The following is a 17,270-nucleotide window of genomic DNA, read 5'->3' as shown; positions in this document are numbered from 1 at the left end:
TGACCCCACATTAAATACTAGTTACCTAGTGTTATTGGCATGGCTTGAGACCATGCTCGACGGGTGTATGTTGTTGAGGTGTAATAAGTAGTGCCATGCTTATTGTAACCAAAGTGAAACAAGTGGACTATGCTAGACAATTGCACGTGGCCGAAGTGTAGCAAGTGGTTTATGCAATTGATGTGCCATGCTAATTGAAAGTGCAACAAGTGGCAATACACTCCATGCTAGATGATGTGTATAATAATACTCTCATTGTAGTGAAACAAGTGGTAAGTGTATGTTGTGTTTTGTGCCTATTAATGTTTCATATTGGGATTAATTATAAAGAGGACAATTGATTGGAATAACTAATATGTTTACGTTTGAGAGATAGGTGATGAGCAACGTGTGTGTCGCACATAAGGGATCTTGTCTATATCATATTATTTCATATTATTATTTGTGATTTGATGATGAGTGCGAGGGTCACCAATTTAGGTGTCGCACGATGTTGCAGTCCATGTTCACCCGAGCCTCTGAGTCGTGCCTTTGTGCCTCTAAGCCATGCTCGGTCAATGAACCTTTGAGTATGTTTGTGGTATTCCATGTCTACAAGAACCTCTAAGCCATGCTTGATTAGCCTCTAAGCCATGTTCGTACCTGTGAGTTTACCTTGCAAATCAGCCTCTAAGCCATGCTTAATCAGCCTCTAAGCCATGCTTAATCAGCCTCTAAGCCATGTTCGGACCTCTGAAGTTACCTTGTAGGTTATGACGTTGATAGCAAAACGAGCACAGCATGACGTTGTTGTTGTAGCATTTTCTTCTACACAACTGACAACAGTTGCTTCCTCAAACGGGAGGACTTTTTACAGGTATATATTTTATCATATTTTTGTTACATAATAATCGTAGAAAAATATGCTTGATTTAATATACGTAGAAATCAGCCTAATAAATGGAATGTGCGAATGTGCACAAGGTTATTTTATAAGTCATTTTTGTTGGCCACATGCTAAATGTTTGTACAAATTATTTATGCACGCTTGTGCATTGTGTTGCTATATTCCTAACACACATGCTAGAAGAGTTTTGATTATTCACACTTAATGTGTGAACAAGCTATAGTGTTTGAGCTATTTTTGTAAAAGTGAAAAAGCAAGCCCAATTTTGTACGCACAACTATTAATTTGTATGCTTTATTCAAGTCTATGCTTTATTCTTTGATGAATTTGTATGTTAGGTGTCGCACGATGTTGCAATCCGTGTTCACCGGAGCCTCTGAGTCGTGCCTTTGTGCCTCTAAGCCATGCTCAGTCAATGAGCCTCTGATTGTATTTGTGGTATTCCATGTCTACAAGAACCTCTAAGCCATACTTGATTAGCCTCTAAGCCATGTTCGGACCCTTGAGTTTACCTTGCAGTTTATGACGTCGATAGCACAACGAGCATAGCATGATGTTGTTGTTGTAGCATTTTCTTCTACACAACTGAGGACAGTTGTTTCCTCAAACGGGAGGACTATTTACAAGTATATATTTTATCATATTTTTGTTGCATAATAATCGTTGAAAAATATGCTTGATTTCATATGCAAAGAAATCAGCCTAATAAATGGAATGTGCGAATGTGCACAAGGTTATTTTATAAGTTATTTTTGTTGGCCACATGCTAAATGTTTGTACAAATTATTTCTGCACACTTGTGCATTGCGTTGATATATTCCTAACACACATGCTAGAAGAGTTTTGATTATTCACACTTAATGTGTGAACAAGCTCTAGTGTTTGAGCTATTTTTGTAAAAGTGGAAAAGCAAGCCCAATTTTATACGCACAACTATTAATAACTCCTTGGGATATTTATTGAATACAATTCTCAAAATACTCATGTTGTAGAAGTGAAGCTACACGTATGAGGAGGGAGATTATACCTAATAGTGTCTTGATGGTGATGTTGTTCTATTTCTCTTGTTTTATGCTATGCTTTGTTCTATTATATCAATTTGATTCAAGTCTATGCTTTATTCTTTGATGAATTTGTGAGTTTTTAATTATTTCTTCAAGAATTACAAAAAGGTCCCGCAACAAGGGTAGGGTGGGCAAGCACTTTATTGTTATGAACAGTTGCAAATCAAGGGTGTCTTTGCAAACGATGTGATCTATGTTTGTTGCTTGAAAGCTTGTGGGACGGGAGTCACAGAAAAAGGGCAAGAAATACATGCTGAAATTGAATGGATGGGGGTGCTTGAAATAGATCTAGTTATTGGCAGTAACTTGGCTGATATGTATGCTAGAGGACAAGGTTACAGGCATGGACACGAAGAAGGGTTGTTCGGCGGGCGCGCAGGGAGAATGTAGAGGTGAGTGGGGGCGCTTTTTAAAAGAAACATTTAATTAAAGAACAATAGCCACTTGCAGTAGAAGCTTTGCTTGTATCTTGATTTTGTTCCTGATTTGGATTTTTTGGGCAGATTGCGGCTTTGGTTACTAGGTTGAAGATAACTCGTGCGCATTGACAGCGGTTATACCGGGAAGGGCACATTCCCTTATGCTTATAAAATTTTGGGGAGGACTGTGCCAACTCCCCGCCATACTTTATGTATGTTTTTTTTTCATTCGCACAAACAATCACAAAATTCATATGACTTGAACGACGTTTAACTCAGATTCAGATATGCTAACAAATTTGTAATAATTCTTTTTGCGAGGTGCTTCAAGATCTTCATCAATCAAAAGCAGAAGCGTGCATCGATACCAGATGTGGCTCTAGGACCCCTTCTAAATATGTTTAGAGATTCATGTTCGTTCGATCACTTGATGTACAAGCGGATGAAGTTTGGCATTCTAGTTTATTTAAAGGATTGGTTAATAATTAACTTATCCGCTTAATAATTAACTAATGCGCGCTTGTTCATTCTTGCACGCACAAGTTATTGCTGCGACGACGTGCGATCTAACTCGTCCTCTCCCGCTGCTGTCACACTTAACAACTGTGTATCCTCACCATCATAAACAACATAGCCAATTCAATTCAGGCAAAGAGGCCACGCAGGGCGAGAAATCGTCAAATTTTAGGGCAAGTTTAGCGTGTATGAAGCATGAAGATCGAACAAGAAGACTGCTACACAGACGCTGGGACGAATTTCGAGCACAAAATTGACATCAGGAATGTCGAAGAGATTCATCAAGACAGAATTGTCTCTGCAGATTTACAGGAAAACTCAGCTGAGCAACAGCCTCTTCTAACAGAGCAGAGAAGCCTTGCAGGAGGATTCCTTTCATCTTTGCCATCATTTCGGCAGGTTTCTTTCATCGGTGGTGTCCTTCGCAATGCTGTTGCAGACACTTGCTTATGCACACGGCTCAGCTTGACTCTTCTCAGATTCTTAGGGTAATAACGATGCATCTCTCTGTACATTCTCTTTTAACCTAGTATATAATTGATGTGCAGATTAAAATTTTAAGAAACTTTTTCCTTGCGCAGGTATGGGAAATAAGTAGCTTTTTTCGAGTAGAAATTATATAACGGCTGTTTTTTTAAAGAAATTTAAAATTATTAGTTTAAAACATTAAAAAACGGAGCTTTAATTAGTACAAATTCAGAATAATAAAACCTAAATTTCTAAACATGGAAAATCAGCAGTCTGGAAAAAATAGCTGTTTTTTTTTGGGGGGGGGGGGGTAGAGAATTGGCTGTTTTTTAAATGTTATTTTGAAAAACCTTTTTATAAAACTATTGTCAATATTTATTCCAAAAACAAAATTTACATTTTCAAACATCAAGAAAAAAATTATACGAAGGTGGTGGAGGAGTGGTGGTGGTATAGGCGCGACCAAATTGCTTTTGGCATTTGATGAAAAAAAAGAAAGAAAAAATGATGGAAAAAAAAAAGATTGGCGTTGCTTAACGGACCAAAATTCGGTAAAAACTAGAGAATGATGGAAAAAAGAAAAAAGAAAAGGCAGAGTTTTTTTTAAATAAAAATTTGATCATATGTATATGTTTGTTTATTCGCTAATTAATGCCTTGCATTGCAGCAGAGGGTATCGGTGGATGATAAATTTGGTGACACTTTTGCTTTATGGCTTGTTTATTCTGCCAGGAATAGTGCAAGGTTTGATTCCTGTGCACCTTAACACCTCAAATAGCCTTCTCCTCTTTATTGCAATTTGATTTCATAACCAAGTCTTCTCCTCTTTGCTTTAGCTCTGAGCTAGTGATAGAAAATCATGATTGTCGCCACTATAACATGCACTTACTCTCTGGTGTGGAGTTTATGAGTAAGTCCAGGTCACAAGAGGGTAGTTTCAATGTTGACATGTAAGATTGCTGTGTTAGATTTTGTGTATGAATACATGAAGTGATATTGACACTCATATCTTTACGACTTTCAGTTGGTTGGCACTACTTTTTTGACAAGCGGATCCATCGAAGCATCCCTTATGGACAAGAACCAAGGAACCGGTAGGTTCACAAATTGTTACATCATGTACTCTCTCCATTTGGTGTGGGCATATGAGGATGAAGAGTCTGGATAGGTCTATTGCGAGTATCGTGTGAGTGAAGCCCTTCAGGAGGCTTTGGTATGAGGCACTGAATCTATTGTGTCATCGGTTGATCTATTCCTCTATAACTCAGGGTTAAGCCCATAAGCTGTTCTTATTATAGATCCGTGGCTCCAGGTTGGGAGTTGAATGATATACTGATCCTTACCTGCTCCAATGATGGATGTTAATGCATCCCATGCTTGCTGTTAGTTGATTTCAGGTTAAGCCCTGGTTTGAGAAATCAGGTCTCTACGGGTCCAGGAAAACACATCTACAAATAGGCCTGATTGAGAATGTTGGAATGCTGTACTTAACCTTAAAGATTTGTTTTTGTTTTTGTTTTTGCACCAGGTTGGATCTCTACTTGCCAGAGAATCTTGAAACTCCAAAGCCAGTAGTAGCATTTGTGGCTGGTGGTGCTTGGGTAATTGGGTTAGTGTGGCACCTTTCAAAAATCTTAGCTTTGAATATTTCAATTCATGCTTTGATGGGGATGATGTAATTGTCAATATAAACTCTGCCTGCTCTTAAAATTGATGGCATGAGGCATTTGTGACCTGTGGTGGTGCGTGGAAACTATGGTTAGTACGCCATTTTGTTTATATTCTGAATTTCTCAAATTGATGCATATTAAGAATTTTCAATTTCATTGTGATTTTGAAAAACTTCGCATCAAGTACTGGTCATGATGAATATTTCTCCTAGATGGGTAGCTGCTCACAAGTGACGCCTTGTGGGAGACCTGTTAGAAGAGGTTCTTTGTGAGACTTGCATCCAGATCAGACAGAGACACGCCCTTCAGCACAGACCACCCTTTTTTATCTCATTGGGCTTCCATAGAAGATTCTCAACCCTTATCTTGTTGAAATTGATGGAGTCAATTACTTTATGTATCTGAGGTGCAGTAAGAACTTAGCTCCCTTGCTGAGAGACATGGATATAGAGCCCGGTTTCTGTAGGACATACTCCACATTGGATCACAATTTCACATTGAGGAGGCTAGAGTATAGAAACGCTGGGTTTATTGCTCCTTTGTAGACTTTCGCAAAGCGTTTGACATTGTACCTTGAGCTCGTCTCCTGAACGCTTACAGGATCCAGGTATACCATCGAGATGATTTGGGGCATCATAGCACCCTTTACTGGTCGGGTCAGACCCATGTCACAGGAGGTCTATAGCACGATTGGGGTGAAAGATCTCTTCGACTCTAGTTGGGCTCCACATTGACGAGGTCTGATTTTATTGACAGACTGGGCGGCACAGGTTCCCATTTGGTAGTCACCTTGATCCCCATTTTATTTTATGTGGATGATATAGTGCTTGTTTTAGACTTAGCCGAGGGGCTATAGAGACATCTGGATGTATTACACATGTTTTTTGAGCAACAAGACCTCACAGTGAACCTTGGCAAGACCAAGATGACGATTTTTAACACCTGACACTCATTGACATCCAGGTTGCACTTCACCTACATGGAAGATTCGGTGGATATAGTCACATCCTATGTATACTTGGGAGTAACCTTCTCTGGTCAGATTCTTACTATGCATCTGATACCGTGGACCAGGTTGATGAGGGGTTATGTAGTGCCCTTTTCGAGAGACAGTGCTTCTAGACACACTTCCAAGAACGAGCACTAAGGGATGGCTTTTTGACACCTTAGCAACTCCAGCGGCAATGTATGGGGTCTTTTTCTGGGGACCAGAACATGGGAAGGATGAGGATTGAGAAGCTTCACGTTCTGATGTTCTCTTGCATGATTTGCAGCAAACCATCAGTACCACACCCCATCGTCCTTGTAGAGTTTGGAGCAGCACCACTGAGGGTAGATGCACCCTTCCAGTCTGTGACAAATACATTGTCTCCATACTTGGACGTACACAGATTATGGAGGCTTGTTTTGGAGTTGTTTGACAGTTGGTAGTGCTCATGGTACAGTCTAGTTGCATCTCACTCGGTTGCTAACCGGGTTATCTGATCTGATATCCTTAGCCTACATACTCATGATATATGGTTAGCATCTCTGAATCCACAAACAAAGATACAGTTTTACCGAGATCACTTCCTGTAAACCACAGCGGATAGATTCAATTAGAGGCTGATATATCTGAACAGATAGATGCCACATGCCATGCTTATTTCATCACCTTAGAGTGGAGACAAGGAGCGCAAAGTCTATTGACGGGGAGGACAGGATTTATAAACTTTGCTCTACGGAGGTTGAGATGGAGGAGCATTACCTTTGTACATGCCCAGTGTGTACTATGAGATTTGGGGGAGTTTTCATTGCATATTCTGAAAGAGATTTAGCCCACTGTGCAGGATCATTGATTCCCCTGATCCATGATGCCTGGGACTTTACCTGATGGAGCTCCACACATATAGAGACTCCCTTTTTTCAGGGAGCAAAGTCTAGCTCCAGGACTCCTCCCGATCAGCCGTCACCGGAGGGTAGCACCAGATGATAACCTTGAGACATTGGAGCCTGAGGATCCCCCAATCCTCTTCCAGTCCCCTACCCCCACCCCAAAAAAGTGTAAAAAAATTAAAATAAAAAAATTAAAAGGACCAGACGCCATACCGAGCCAATAACACACGGCTCATCACGATGCCCTAAAGTCGCTTTGGATAGAGCCCACAAGTTGCGGTGCACCCTACATCCATGAGTTCTTGGTCTGCGATAGCCCTCCATGTGAGAGCTTCAGATCAAGATCAAGGAGGTCTTCAGGCACACAGGGACACGCTCCTCCACGTGCAGTGGATGTGGGAAGCCTCTCAGAAGTCATAGATTCATCTATTTTGGAGATTTTGGATAGATGAGGAGGATGTCCCCCGCCCACCCCCCCGAAAAAAAACTATTCTTCCATTGCGATGTGCAATTATTTTGTCCTTTGTATTCATACTCACATGAGCTCTACCTTGTATTGTATGCTCTTATGCATTCAGATAATTACTATGATGTTGAGATAGACATGTCGATTGCTAGTTTTTTACCTTATATTGGATTCTCACATGTATCCACATAATCACTACGATGTTGTCATGTGCAAGATTTGCCATGGACATTCTCTGAGGCTAGTCCTGAAGGGCAACAGATAAAGGACTTAAGAATCAGTTAGAACCAGATTTTGGAGCAACAGAGTGCAAAGCATGGAAAGTGTTGGACTAGGATTGGACCAGATGACCTGTTGGCTGCATGGAATGCTAGAAGAACCTGTCGGTGGCATGCTGTGCTGTCGGCTGCAAGAGAAGGCAGGTTGGGAAGAAATTTTGCAATTTGTGTCCAGTCGGCCAGCTCTCTAGTGTGTCCAAAGGCCTATATAAGGCACTCAAGGCTCATTGTGTTTTTCATTCACTCCACTAGGGAGTGGGTCCAACATTAGGACTATTTTGGGGTGTTTCCACCTTTTTATGGAAGGCAGCCTATGGCTGTAGAACCTAGGTACCTTTTTGTACCACATGAATATACTGAATTTCCAGCTATCTCTCTCTCTCTTCTGTCTTTTGTCTGCGTTTTTGCATCAGCATGTTCTAAGTGGTGTTTAGGGCTGAAAGAAGACTCTCAGAGCTTCCGTGTGTTACAGATGTTGAGATAGACAGATAGCTAGTCTTTTTTTAAAGTCTTTTCCATGACTCAGTATTTCATTTTTTTTTAAAAACTACTTTTGAAGACGTGAATATGGCTCTCTCTCTCTCTCTCTCTCTCTCTCTCTCTTACACACACACACACACACACACACACACTTGAAGAAAGATGGGTCTTCTCAATTGTGTGTCGATTATCGTGCACTCAATAAGCTGACTATCAAGAGTAGATTCCCGATGCCTCAAATAGATTATATTCTCGAGAGGCTGAATGGAGCTAAGGTGTTCTCGAAGCTCGATTTAAAGAGTGGGTACCACCAGGTGTGGATTGTGGAAGGGGACATCCCCAAGACAGCCTTCCGTACGGAACGGGCCCACTATGAATTTGTGGTCATGCCGTTTGGCTTGAGGAACGCCCCAGCTACATTCAACCGCATGATAATGCGTGTTTTCCGGGATTTAATTGGAAAGTGTGTTCATATTTCTGGACGACATACTCGTATTTTCAGCTATGGTTGAGTAGCATGACATTGATGTGGAGAAAGTCTTTAAGTTATTGGAAAGCAACGAGCTCTACGTCAATGAGAAGAAGTCGGAATTTTATTTGTTCCAGGTGCATTACTTGGGGTACATAATTAGTGCAGAAGGCATTTGACTTGATCCGGCTAAAGTGGCCGAGATTGTCAATTGGGAAGTACCTCAGACAGCATATGACATCAGATCCTTTGTGGGTATATGGTAGGCATACTCCACCCACATAGACAAGTTTTCTGACCTCTCGGCGGATCTCACCGATCTGCTAAAGGGTGTTAAGACAAGAAGGCAACGGATTCGAATGACCCCACGAGCGTTGGAGGCATTCAAGAACCTCAAGGTGGCTTTATCAGAAGCGCCTTGTTTAGCACTTGCTTCGTGGGACAAGCCATTTCAGGTGATCACCGATGCGAGTAAAATCGCAATTGGTAGTGTGTTACAACAGAATGGTCATCCAATAGCTTATATGTCTTGTAAGTTACTACCCGCAGAGAAAAAATACTCAGTCTACGATCGTGAACTCCTTGTAGTTATACAGGCCTTGAAACATTGAAAACATTTCTTTATGGTCGTGACTTTGAGGTTCGCACTGACCATCAGGCATTATACTGGATTCAGACAATGTTAAGTACACAATGGAGTGACCGACAACACCGCTGGAGTCGGATATTCCAGTAATTTGGTGGTATGATTGAGTACCTTCCAGGAAAGGCCAATCCAGTGGCCGATGCTTTGAGTAGGAAGGGACAAGTGTTTTCGATTCAGACCACTAGACTCGACCTTGTTGTAATGGGACTAGATGACATGAAGCACACGTACGCGGATTCTGAGGAATTCGGTACACAGTGGGAACATGCATTGAATGCCACAGGACCATGCCACTTTCTGATACGCGATGGTTGGCTTTTCTACAAAGGCTGACTGTGTGTCGTCATGAAGTCGTTCAGGGCAGCTCTTCTCCATGATATGATGTCATTACTGGTGGTCATAGGGGCATGAATTCGACTTTGGAGAATTTGGAACGGCAATATTATTGGCCAAAGATGAGGTGAGATGTGTTTTCATATGTACAACGTTGTGATATTTGTCAAAAGGTGAAAGCTCCTCCTGGAAAGAAGATAGGGTTATTACAGTCCTTGTCAATTTCTGAGGGACCTTTCCAAGGTATTTCAATGGACTTTGTCACGAATCTGCCTCCCCGTCCGAGTTGAAAGAGTGCACAAAGCGGGAGCAGAGTGGCACTAGAATGTGCTGAACAGCGAGTGCACGAGAGAGAGAGATATGGAGAAAACTATGCTGAATATACTGAAGCAAAACAGTCCCAAGCAAGAGACACTACACGTCTCATAAGTGAGGGAGAAAAATATGTACAAGATTGAATGAATGATAAGAGGCTAGCCCCACCTCTTTATAGGTGAGGAGGGTTGGCCAATTGGAGCTCAATAAGCTGGCCGACTGGAGCAGAGGAGCTGGCTGACTGGTAAAATACCAAAAGGACTGGGAAAAATCCCAGAAAAATATGGAAAAAAGGGGTGGCCAGCCCACAATCAAGGGCCATACGAATGGGACCAAAAGGACACTAGAAATGGGTAGAAATTGGGGATGAATGTACTAACACTCCCTCTCAGCACCAGATGCTGAACATAACTTCGAGAAGCCGAAGAAGTCATCCTCTGTCAAAGACAAAAGAAAGTAGCAACAACAGGTACCACGAAAGCTCTACAAGCAATCTCCACAGCAACTCAGCTACAAAATTAACAAAACAAGCTGCCAGGTACACTGTTCTTCTAGAAGATATCAACCATGAAGGTTGCATCGTGCTGCTCCAAATATCGGTGCCAAACCCAAATATAAACACAGTGTCACAGGAATCCCTAGAAGCCTGTAGCTCCAAGAAGATAATACCCTCAAAAGAAATAGAGTCCATCGGCTCCAACTCTGTACCAAGAGTAGCCAAATGCTGTATAATAGCACCCTCCTTGAAGGTCGGCATCGCCAGATGTAAGAACTCAACTGCCCCCTCTGAAAACTAATGTCGGGACTCCACAGGCCCAACCAAATCCAAATCCCAACCTTCAATCCTTGGAAGTACGATTGTGCCTCAGGCACGGTCGGGGACATACCTGACCACGATCCAAAATCCTCACATAGAGTAAGGGAAATAGAAACATTCACTGTAGTGGTAACTGAAGTAGTAGTAGCCTCCTCAATAGCATCACACAGCATAGAAGCAGGTTCCTCCATAGAAGGCAAAGGGACCAGCAACACATCCTGGTCACTGGTTGACGAAGAAAGAATCGAAGGCGAAGCAATAGGAGAAAAATTCCCCTCAGAAGCTGTGAGCAAAGATAGCCCACTGTCTTCCTCAAAAACATTACCAGAGATATCATCTTGGCAAGGAGAAGTATGCACAGAAACTGAAGGCAAGGCAACAGGAGAAACAAACCCCTCAGATGCAATGAGCAAAACTGGCCCAATATCCTTCGCTGCAGGAACATCTCCAAAAGAAGTATCCACAAGATCACTGGCTGCATAGCACCCAGAAGCAGAAAGCATCTGCCGATCACTGGCATCACCATACAGGTCACAAAGCAATTGCCACACATAGAAGGTAGAAGCATCATCAGGAGCATAGATGAAGTGTGGAAGAACCGAATCCTGACAATTTAGGAGGAGAAAGCCATAGATCTGTCCGTCTCAATCTTCCTCCACCAACACACATCCTCCGTAGAGGCAACGTCCGGCAAGCACCGATTCTTGTACGATAGAAACTCCATCAAACCATACTCCCTGAGAATAGAAGTAACCTGCAACTTCCATGACTGAAAGTTACCACCATCCAACTTGTCAGCCTCATCAAGGAAATAACAAGAGAGTGGTACGGGAGCCAAATCTGAAGCTGTCATCATTGATCCAATCAATAGGACCAACCCTCAAAAGATAAAAACTGTCCAAATCTCAAAAACGCTGATATAGGGTCTTTCCTCCCACCAAAACGCAGCCCTAAGAGGCTGGACAGCACCCGAGAATATGCTGTAAGAGGGTGCAAGAGGGAAAGGCAACAACAAGGACAGTAGCTTGGGCTCTCCTCAAGAAAAACGCACAAACTCTGAAGAAGAAGTGTCCTCCACAGGTACCAAGAGTGCCACCAAAGCCTGCAACACCAAATACCCCCTTTGCAAAGGAGAAAGCCCACTGGAGAGGAAAACGCAGCACACAGAAGGCTGCTTTCCTGAAAAAACAGGCCGCCTATGTCCAATCTCCACGTGGAAAAGAAAACACCGGTCAACAAGTACCTGATGGCTGTGTTGATGAAGCCAATCTGTAGGCGAAAAGACCAGCAGGTGCTGTCCAGAAAACGCAGCAGCAAAGGGCTGCAAATCTGAGAGAAAACGCAGAGGAGAGGGTGCTGAAAACAGTGCTGAATGTGGGGCAGCAAAGAGGTTGCTAAACCGGGAGCGATGATACTATGAAAGAGTGCACAGAGCGGAAGCAGAGTAGCACTAGAATGTGCTGAACAGAGAGTGCAAGAGAGAGAGAGATATGGAGAAAACTATGCTGAATATACTGAAGCAAAACAGTCCCAAGCAAGAGACACTACAAGTCTCATAAGTGAGGGAGCAAAATATGTACAAGACTGAATGAATGATAAGAGGCCAGCCCCACCGCTGAATATACTGAAGCAAAACAGTCCCAAGCAAGAGACACTACAAGTCTCATAAGTGAGGGAGCAAAATATGTACAAGACTGAATGAATGATAAGAGGCCAGCCCCACCTATTTATAGGTCAGGAAGGCTGGCCGACTGGAGCTCAATAAGCTGGCCGACTGGTAAAATACCAAAAGGGCTAGGAAAAATCCCAAAAAAATATGGAAAAAAGGGGTGGCTAGCCCACAATCAAGGGCCATACAAATGGGACCAAAAGGACACCAGAAATGGGGAGAAGCTGGGGATGAATGTGCTAACATGGTCATCAATAAGTGTTTGATAGCATTAACAGTTAAGCGTAACATGCGGAAGCTTCGGGGAAGATCGGTAACTTCAATGCTTAGAAATCAGCACACTTGTCGTGATGAAATTAACGCACAAAACTGAATGAAGATGTGCAAAAAAATAGAGAGAGAGAGAGAGAGAGAGAGAGAGAGAGAGAGAGAGAGAGAGGACACAATATTGGGTTCCGAATACCCTCTGTAGGGCCCCCACCACGAATGCTGTATTTGCTTTTATTAGAATGATGTAAAATACTGAAATAAAAGACTGACTGAACCTTCTTGGCTGAGATGAATCTCTGCCCTTGACCTTCAATCCTTCACCCCTTCTGCATTAGCTTGATCTAGGTTGTCCTGAACCTTGCTTCAGCTTCAGCACTTAGCAAATGATGAGATGAATGGAATGAACTGTGGGCTGGGTATTTATACCCTTTTTTGGACAGCAGTCGGCTGTCTCAAAATACTCCACGACTAGAAAATACAGCACAAATTCAGATTAAATGCTGCGCATGACTAATAATATGGCTGGGCAATTAGGCGCATGGATATAGGGGGGTTGGGCACTGTGTGCTTGCTGTACTGGCGGCTGGGCAGCCTGTATGGGCTGCCCCACACTTGCCCTACAGCCATCCCATGGCTAGATAACCAGTCGGCTACCCATGCCAAGCCCCTAGGCCTGTCTGTAGCCCTCCCATGACCTACCCATGGCTGGTGGGTACAGCCCGGGCCTTCTTGGCCCTTATGGGGATTGTCTTATACTTTTCCCATGCCCACATGAGTTCTTGGGGTAGCCCTATGGGCTGGCCCCTTTTCCTAAATGCAAACCCTAAGTGTCTACACAGTGTTCTGGCATCCGGTATCATACCAGATACACAGATTCGCTGACATCATTCCCGAGGGAGACTCACAGCGCGGACTGGCATTGTTTCATGTCCAAGACAATGCACACCTGACCTTGGACTCGTGCAGCACAATGCACACCTGCCGACAGACACTGATCTTTGGGCAGCTGGACAGTAAACAACCAGGCATGGACCAGCCATGTGTAGACAGCTTATGATACATTGTATCTAGTCGTGGACAACTAGTGCAGTTGGGCAACCAGCCAACCCTAGCAGCTGACCAGCCCTCAGTCCACTATATAAAGGCAGTTTGAGGGTCATTGTCACATTTGGATCTTTGAGCATTGTCAAGCCAACTTAATTGTCAGAGATAGGGTTTAGCAGCCAGTGCTCGAGTTTGCCAACAAGGTCACCTAGTTGCTCTTGTAGATGCACAAGTCCGATGACGACATGTTGAGAGTCTTCCTTTACAGGTTGGACTCCAGGTTCCAATGGGATGTCTGTTTTGGTGTTTCGAATCTGTAATCTTCAATCAGATGTTTGCACTTGCGCAAAAAAATGCTCAGATGAAATACAATCATGACAAACCGAAGACTGGGTTAATCCAAAACCACTGTGCCTAAGCCGCAAACCACTGGCAATTAAGTGTCAAATTCATTGTTTGCCAGGCTCCAGAAGCTTCTAGCTCCAAGCTGGCAGACACCACACTTGCACTGACCCCAAATCAGACGGCACAAGTAGGGGATGACAGGGGGCTGTTTGTGTGTCCACGCATGAGTTCCAAAAGCAAGCGGTTCCTCAACATGAGGACTTGCTTGAGGCCCTTGACAGTTATCATTACAATGGGGTCATCTGAATGCATTGCCTTTCAATCTTGACACCAATCAGCAAATCAGTGAAAATTGCTCAGATATTGAAGAATTTGTCAATAAAGGTCCTGTGATGTAAGGAGAATTATTACCAAAAGTAAGGGCATGGACTTGGACATTTAGTTTTACTAGAAATGAGAGGATATCAGTTTTAATCATATGTAACAGCTTTTGAAGGATTTTGGTACTTGGGAAATATGTTCATATGGAGGTTTTTTAGGCTCTCAAAGGAAATCATGTACACCTTGTGATGCTTGTGTTATACCAGGTATAAAGCATGGGGCTCCCTTTTAGCGCTTCAACTGGTGGAGGAGGATGTGATTGTTGCATGCATAGACTACAGGTGAGCTATGTTTAGAAACTTGCGAGCCATCAAGGATGCCCAGGTCTGTTCTTACAGTTAGGTTTGTTCTGGCAGAAACTTTCCTCAAGGGACCATAAGTGACATGGTGGAGGATGTCTCACAAGGAATCTCCTTCATCTGTAACAATATCGGTAATTACGGCGGTGACCTCGACAGGTAAGTAGGTTGCACCATAATTGAATTTTTAAATAGTTTCTCATTCTGCACTTAACATGGCGTCTCTGTCAGGTTATATTTAGTTGGACAATCTGCTGGAGCACATTTGGGAGCATGCGCATTGTTAGAGCAAGCAAAGAAACAAAGTGAAGGAGTGAGTGGGGGAGTATCAACTCAAGAGCATGGGAAAGAGGAGACGCTGCTGCTGTGGAGGGCTTCTCAGTTCAAAGCCTACGTTGGCATATCAGGCGGGTCAGTGCAAGTGGACTTGGCTTTGAGCTAGAAGAACGAGTCATGCATTTGTCAGTTGAATAGATGTATTTCCATGAGAAACGATTGGGCTTGTTGCACGAGCAGCCTTTGCCTATGACCTGAATCATGCTCAAGCAGGCTGTCCCTTGGATTAGCCTGCTGTAAGGGATGGGTTTTCTCAGCCCGAAGGTGGTTAAGGTTCTGTTGCAAATTGAATGCAGTTGTAGATGATTGGGTGGAGCTTCTTCTTGGGGACTCCTTGTTATGGCTGAATAGAGAGCAGCCGATGCTTGAAGTTGTGTTTCTATGTCAAAACTGTGGTGGATCAGTGTGAATTTAGTCCAGGAAGGGCTCAGAGCAAGTTTACAGCAAACGTGAACGGATGGCTGTTGATTGATGGGTGCACATGAGACTGTTGTCTGGGCAGGACGGCTGGTGCTGGTTAGTGCAGGAGGGTGGAGGGTGAAGGCAGGTAGGAACAGTATGAGCTGCAGCATGCTTGTCAAGGTGGAGGGGTGCTATAGGGGCTTCAGGAGTAGGAAAAGGCTTCCTTCCGATTTTTTATGTTAAGGCTTCTAGATGTGCTTTTGATTAATCAGATAGGATCTGAACTGTGTTTAGATGCCCCTAATGTTCCTGCAAACTCTTTTCCAACAGATATAATCTATACAAACTTGTGGATCACTTCCATAACAAAGGCATGTACCGCACCTTATTTTTCAGGTAAACTGGTGGTGGTGGTGGGCCTCTGCATTTTTTATTTATGTCATATGGGACAGCCTCATGCATTCCCACCACAGTATTCACACTTCTTGGCTACATGGGCCGTTTTGGACCCTTGACATTAATAGCACCCCCCCCCCCCCCCCCCCCCCTTCTCTGTCCCAGACAGAATGTGGGGAGGGTAGGCAAAAGTTGCAGAGATCGTCATATAGTAGATATGGTTTGCCATGCATTTGATTCTTGTGCTCATACAGCCAGCCCTTGCATTTACAATTCTGTTAAGTTTTTGCTTTGTAATTGATTGCTTCAGCATCATGGAAGGTGAGGGATCTCTCCTCCGCTACTCTCCAGAGCTTCGCTTGGAGAGCTTGTCTGTTGAGAAGGCAGGCTCTCTACTACCGCCTATCTATTTGTGCCATGGAACAGATGATCGTTCTATACCATGCAGTTCTAGGTAAATAAACACATCTCAAATGTGTAGTGTTCTGTATGTATCTTACACAGGAAGGTAGAGAGAGAGAGAGAGAGAGAGAGAGAGAGAGAGAGAGGTATTAACGTCGGTAGAATGCAACACGAGGGCATATACGACCAACGGTGGGACTTGAGAGAAGCCTGATATCTTGATTCTCTTTTACAGCACATCATTTGCAGAGGCCCTCACATCCGCTGGTGTCCAAGCAACAACCATACTTTATGAAGGCAAATCACACACAGACCTGTTCCTGCAGGATCCTATGCGAGGTGGCTACAATGCACTTCTGGAAGACATTCTTGTGGTTCTAAATTTGGGAGATACACAATCCCAGGGAAAAGATGCTTCCACACGCCTGCAAAGAAGAATGGTCCCAGAAGTTCTTCTACAGTTCGCTCACAAAATCAGCTTCTTTTGATATGGAGATGCAACCCCTTTATCGTCTCCTGCTGTGACAAGAGAGTATTCAAATAGGTCTCCTTATGACTCATGTATTTTGGTGTAAAGCCCAGCTCACCATCTTTTTAAAAAGTCATGTTGAACCAAACTTACAGTAACATGCACTATGGAACAAGAGCACCATTATGTGCTTCATAGAGTACATGTGCTCACATACTTGGTATATAGATTCATTTATTCACCCCAATTCTTTATGCATGTGCAAATGCCAAGGACTCCTTTTTTGCAATAATTGCAAAAAAGATGTTCATGAAACTCTTGAGACAATAATTGCAAGGGATGTGAGGCGTTGCATTGCATAAATCAAAATCCATGGTAGCTTTTGTGCCCTCAAGGTCAGTGTGATATCATCACACTTCATTTAGTAATGTGATGGCTTCCGAGAGAGAAAGAAAGAAAAAGTTATATTAAATGTCTTCAAAAGACCCAGTGGGTCTATGAGACCAAAAGTGATACGATAGTGTCCATGTAATCTCACCATGGTACAATAGAAAA

The 17,270-nt window shown here is 43.1% G+C and overlaps 1 protein-coding gene across 3 annotated transcripts; it reads left to right on the top strand.

Moving 5' to 3' along the window:
- The first annotated feature begins 2,870 nt into the window (after positions 1–2,870).
- On the top strand, positions 2,871–16,962 carry LOC147633333 (isoprenylcysteine alpha-carbonyl methylesterase ICME-like). Of its 3 annotated transcripts, none has more exons than XM_086806391.1 (10): positions 2,871–3,373; positions 4,021–4,097; positions 4,378–4,447; positions 4,882–4,962; positions 14,618–14,692; positions 14,768–14,869; positions 14,942–15,121; positions 15,779–15,844; positions 16,155–16,298; positions 16,482–16,962. In XM_086806391.1, exons 1-10 carry the CDS (start codon positions 3,081–3,083, stop codon positions 16,732–16,734), a joined length of 1,341 nt encoding a protein of 446 aa, XP_086662517.1. In that variant the 5' UTR covers positions 2,871–3,080; the 3' UTR covers positions 16,735–16,962. The 3 variants fall into 3 exon arrangements, with proteins under 3 accessions (XP_086662517.1, XP_086662519.1, XP_086662518.1); XM_086806392.1 differs by having other exon boundaries at positions 2,908–3,373; positions 4,024–4,097; XM_086806393.1 differs by lacking the exon at positions 14,942–15,121.
- The last annotated feature ends 308 nt before the right edge of the window (positions 16,963–17,270 follow it).

The sequence above is a fragment of the Cibotium barometz genome, chromosome 12, assembly GCF_041138505.1.
Source record: "Cibotium barometz isolate CiBa-2024 chromosome 12, ASM4113850v1, whole genome shotgun sequence".
Classification (NCBI taxonomy): Eukaryota; Viridiplantae; Streptophyta; class Polypodiopsida; order Cyatheales; family Cibotiaceae; genus Cibotium; species Cibotium barometz.
The sequence above is the reverse complement of the archived record's forward strand: the minus strand, read 5'-3'. Positions and strand labels throughout refer to the sequence as shown.

Excerpts from the sequence above, each read along its gene's own strand:
- LOC147633333 (XM_086806391.1), top strand. The coding sequence starts at position 3,081 with ATGAAGATCGAACAAGAAGACTGCTACACAGACGCTGGGACGAATTTC. Across the intron at positions 14,693-14,767 it reads GTTGCATGCATAGACTACAG|AAACTTTCCTCAAGGGACCA; the intron begins GTGAGCTATGTT and ends TTGTTCTGGCAG. Across the intron at positions 15,122-15,778 it reads TACGTTGGCATATCAGGCGG|ATATAATCTATACAAACTTG; the intron begins GTCAGTGCAAGT and ends CTTTTCCAACAG.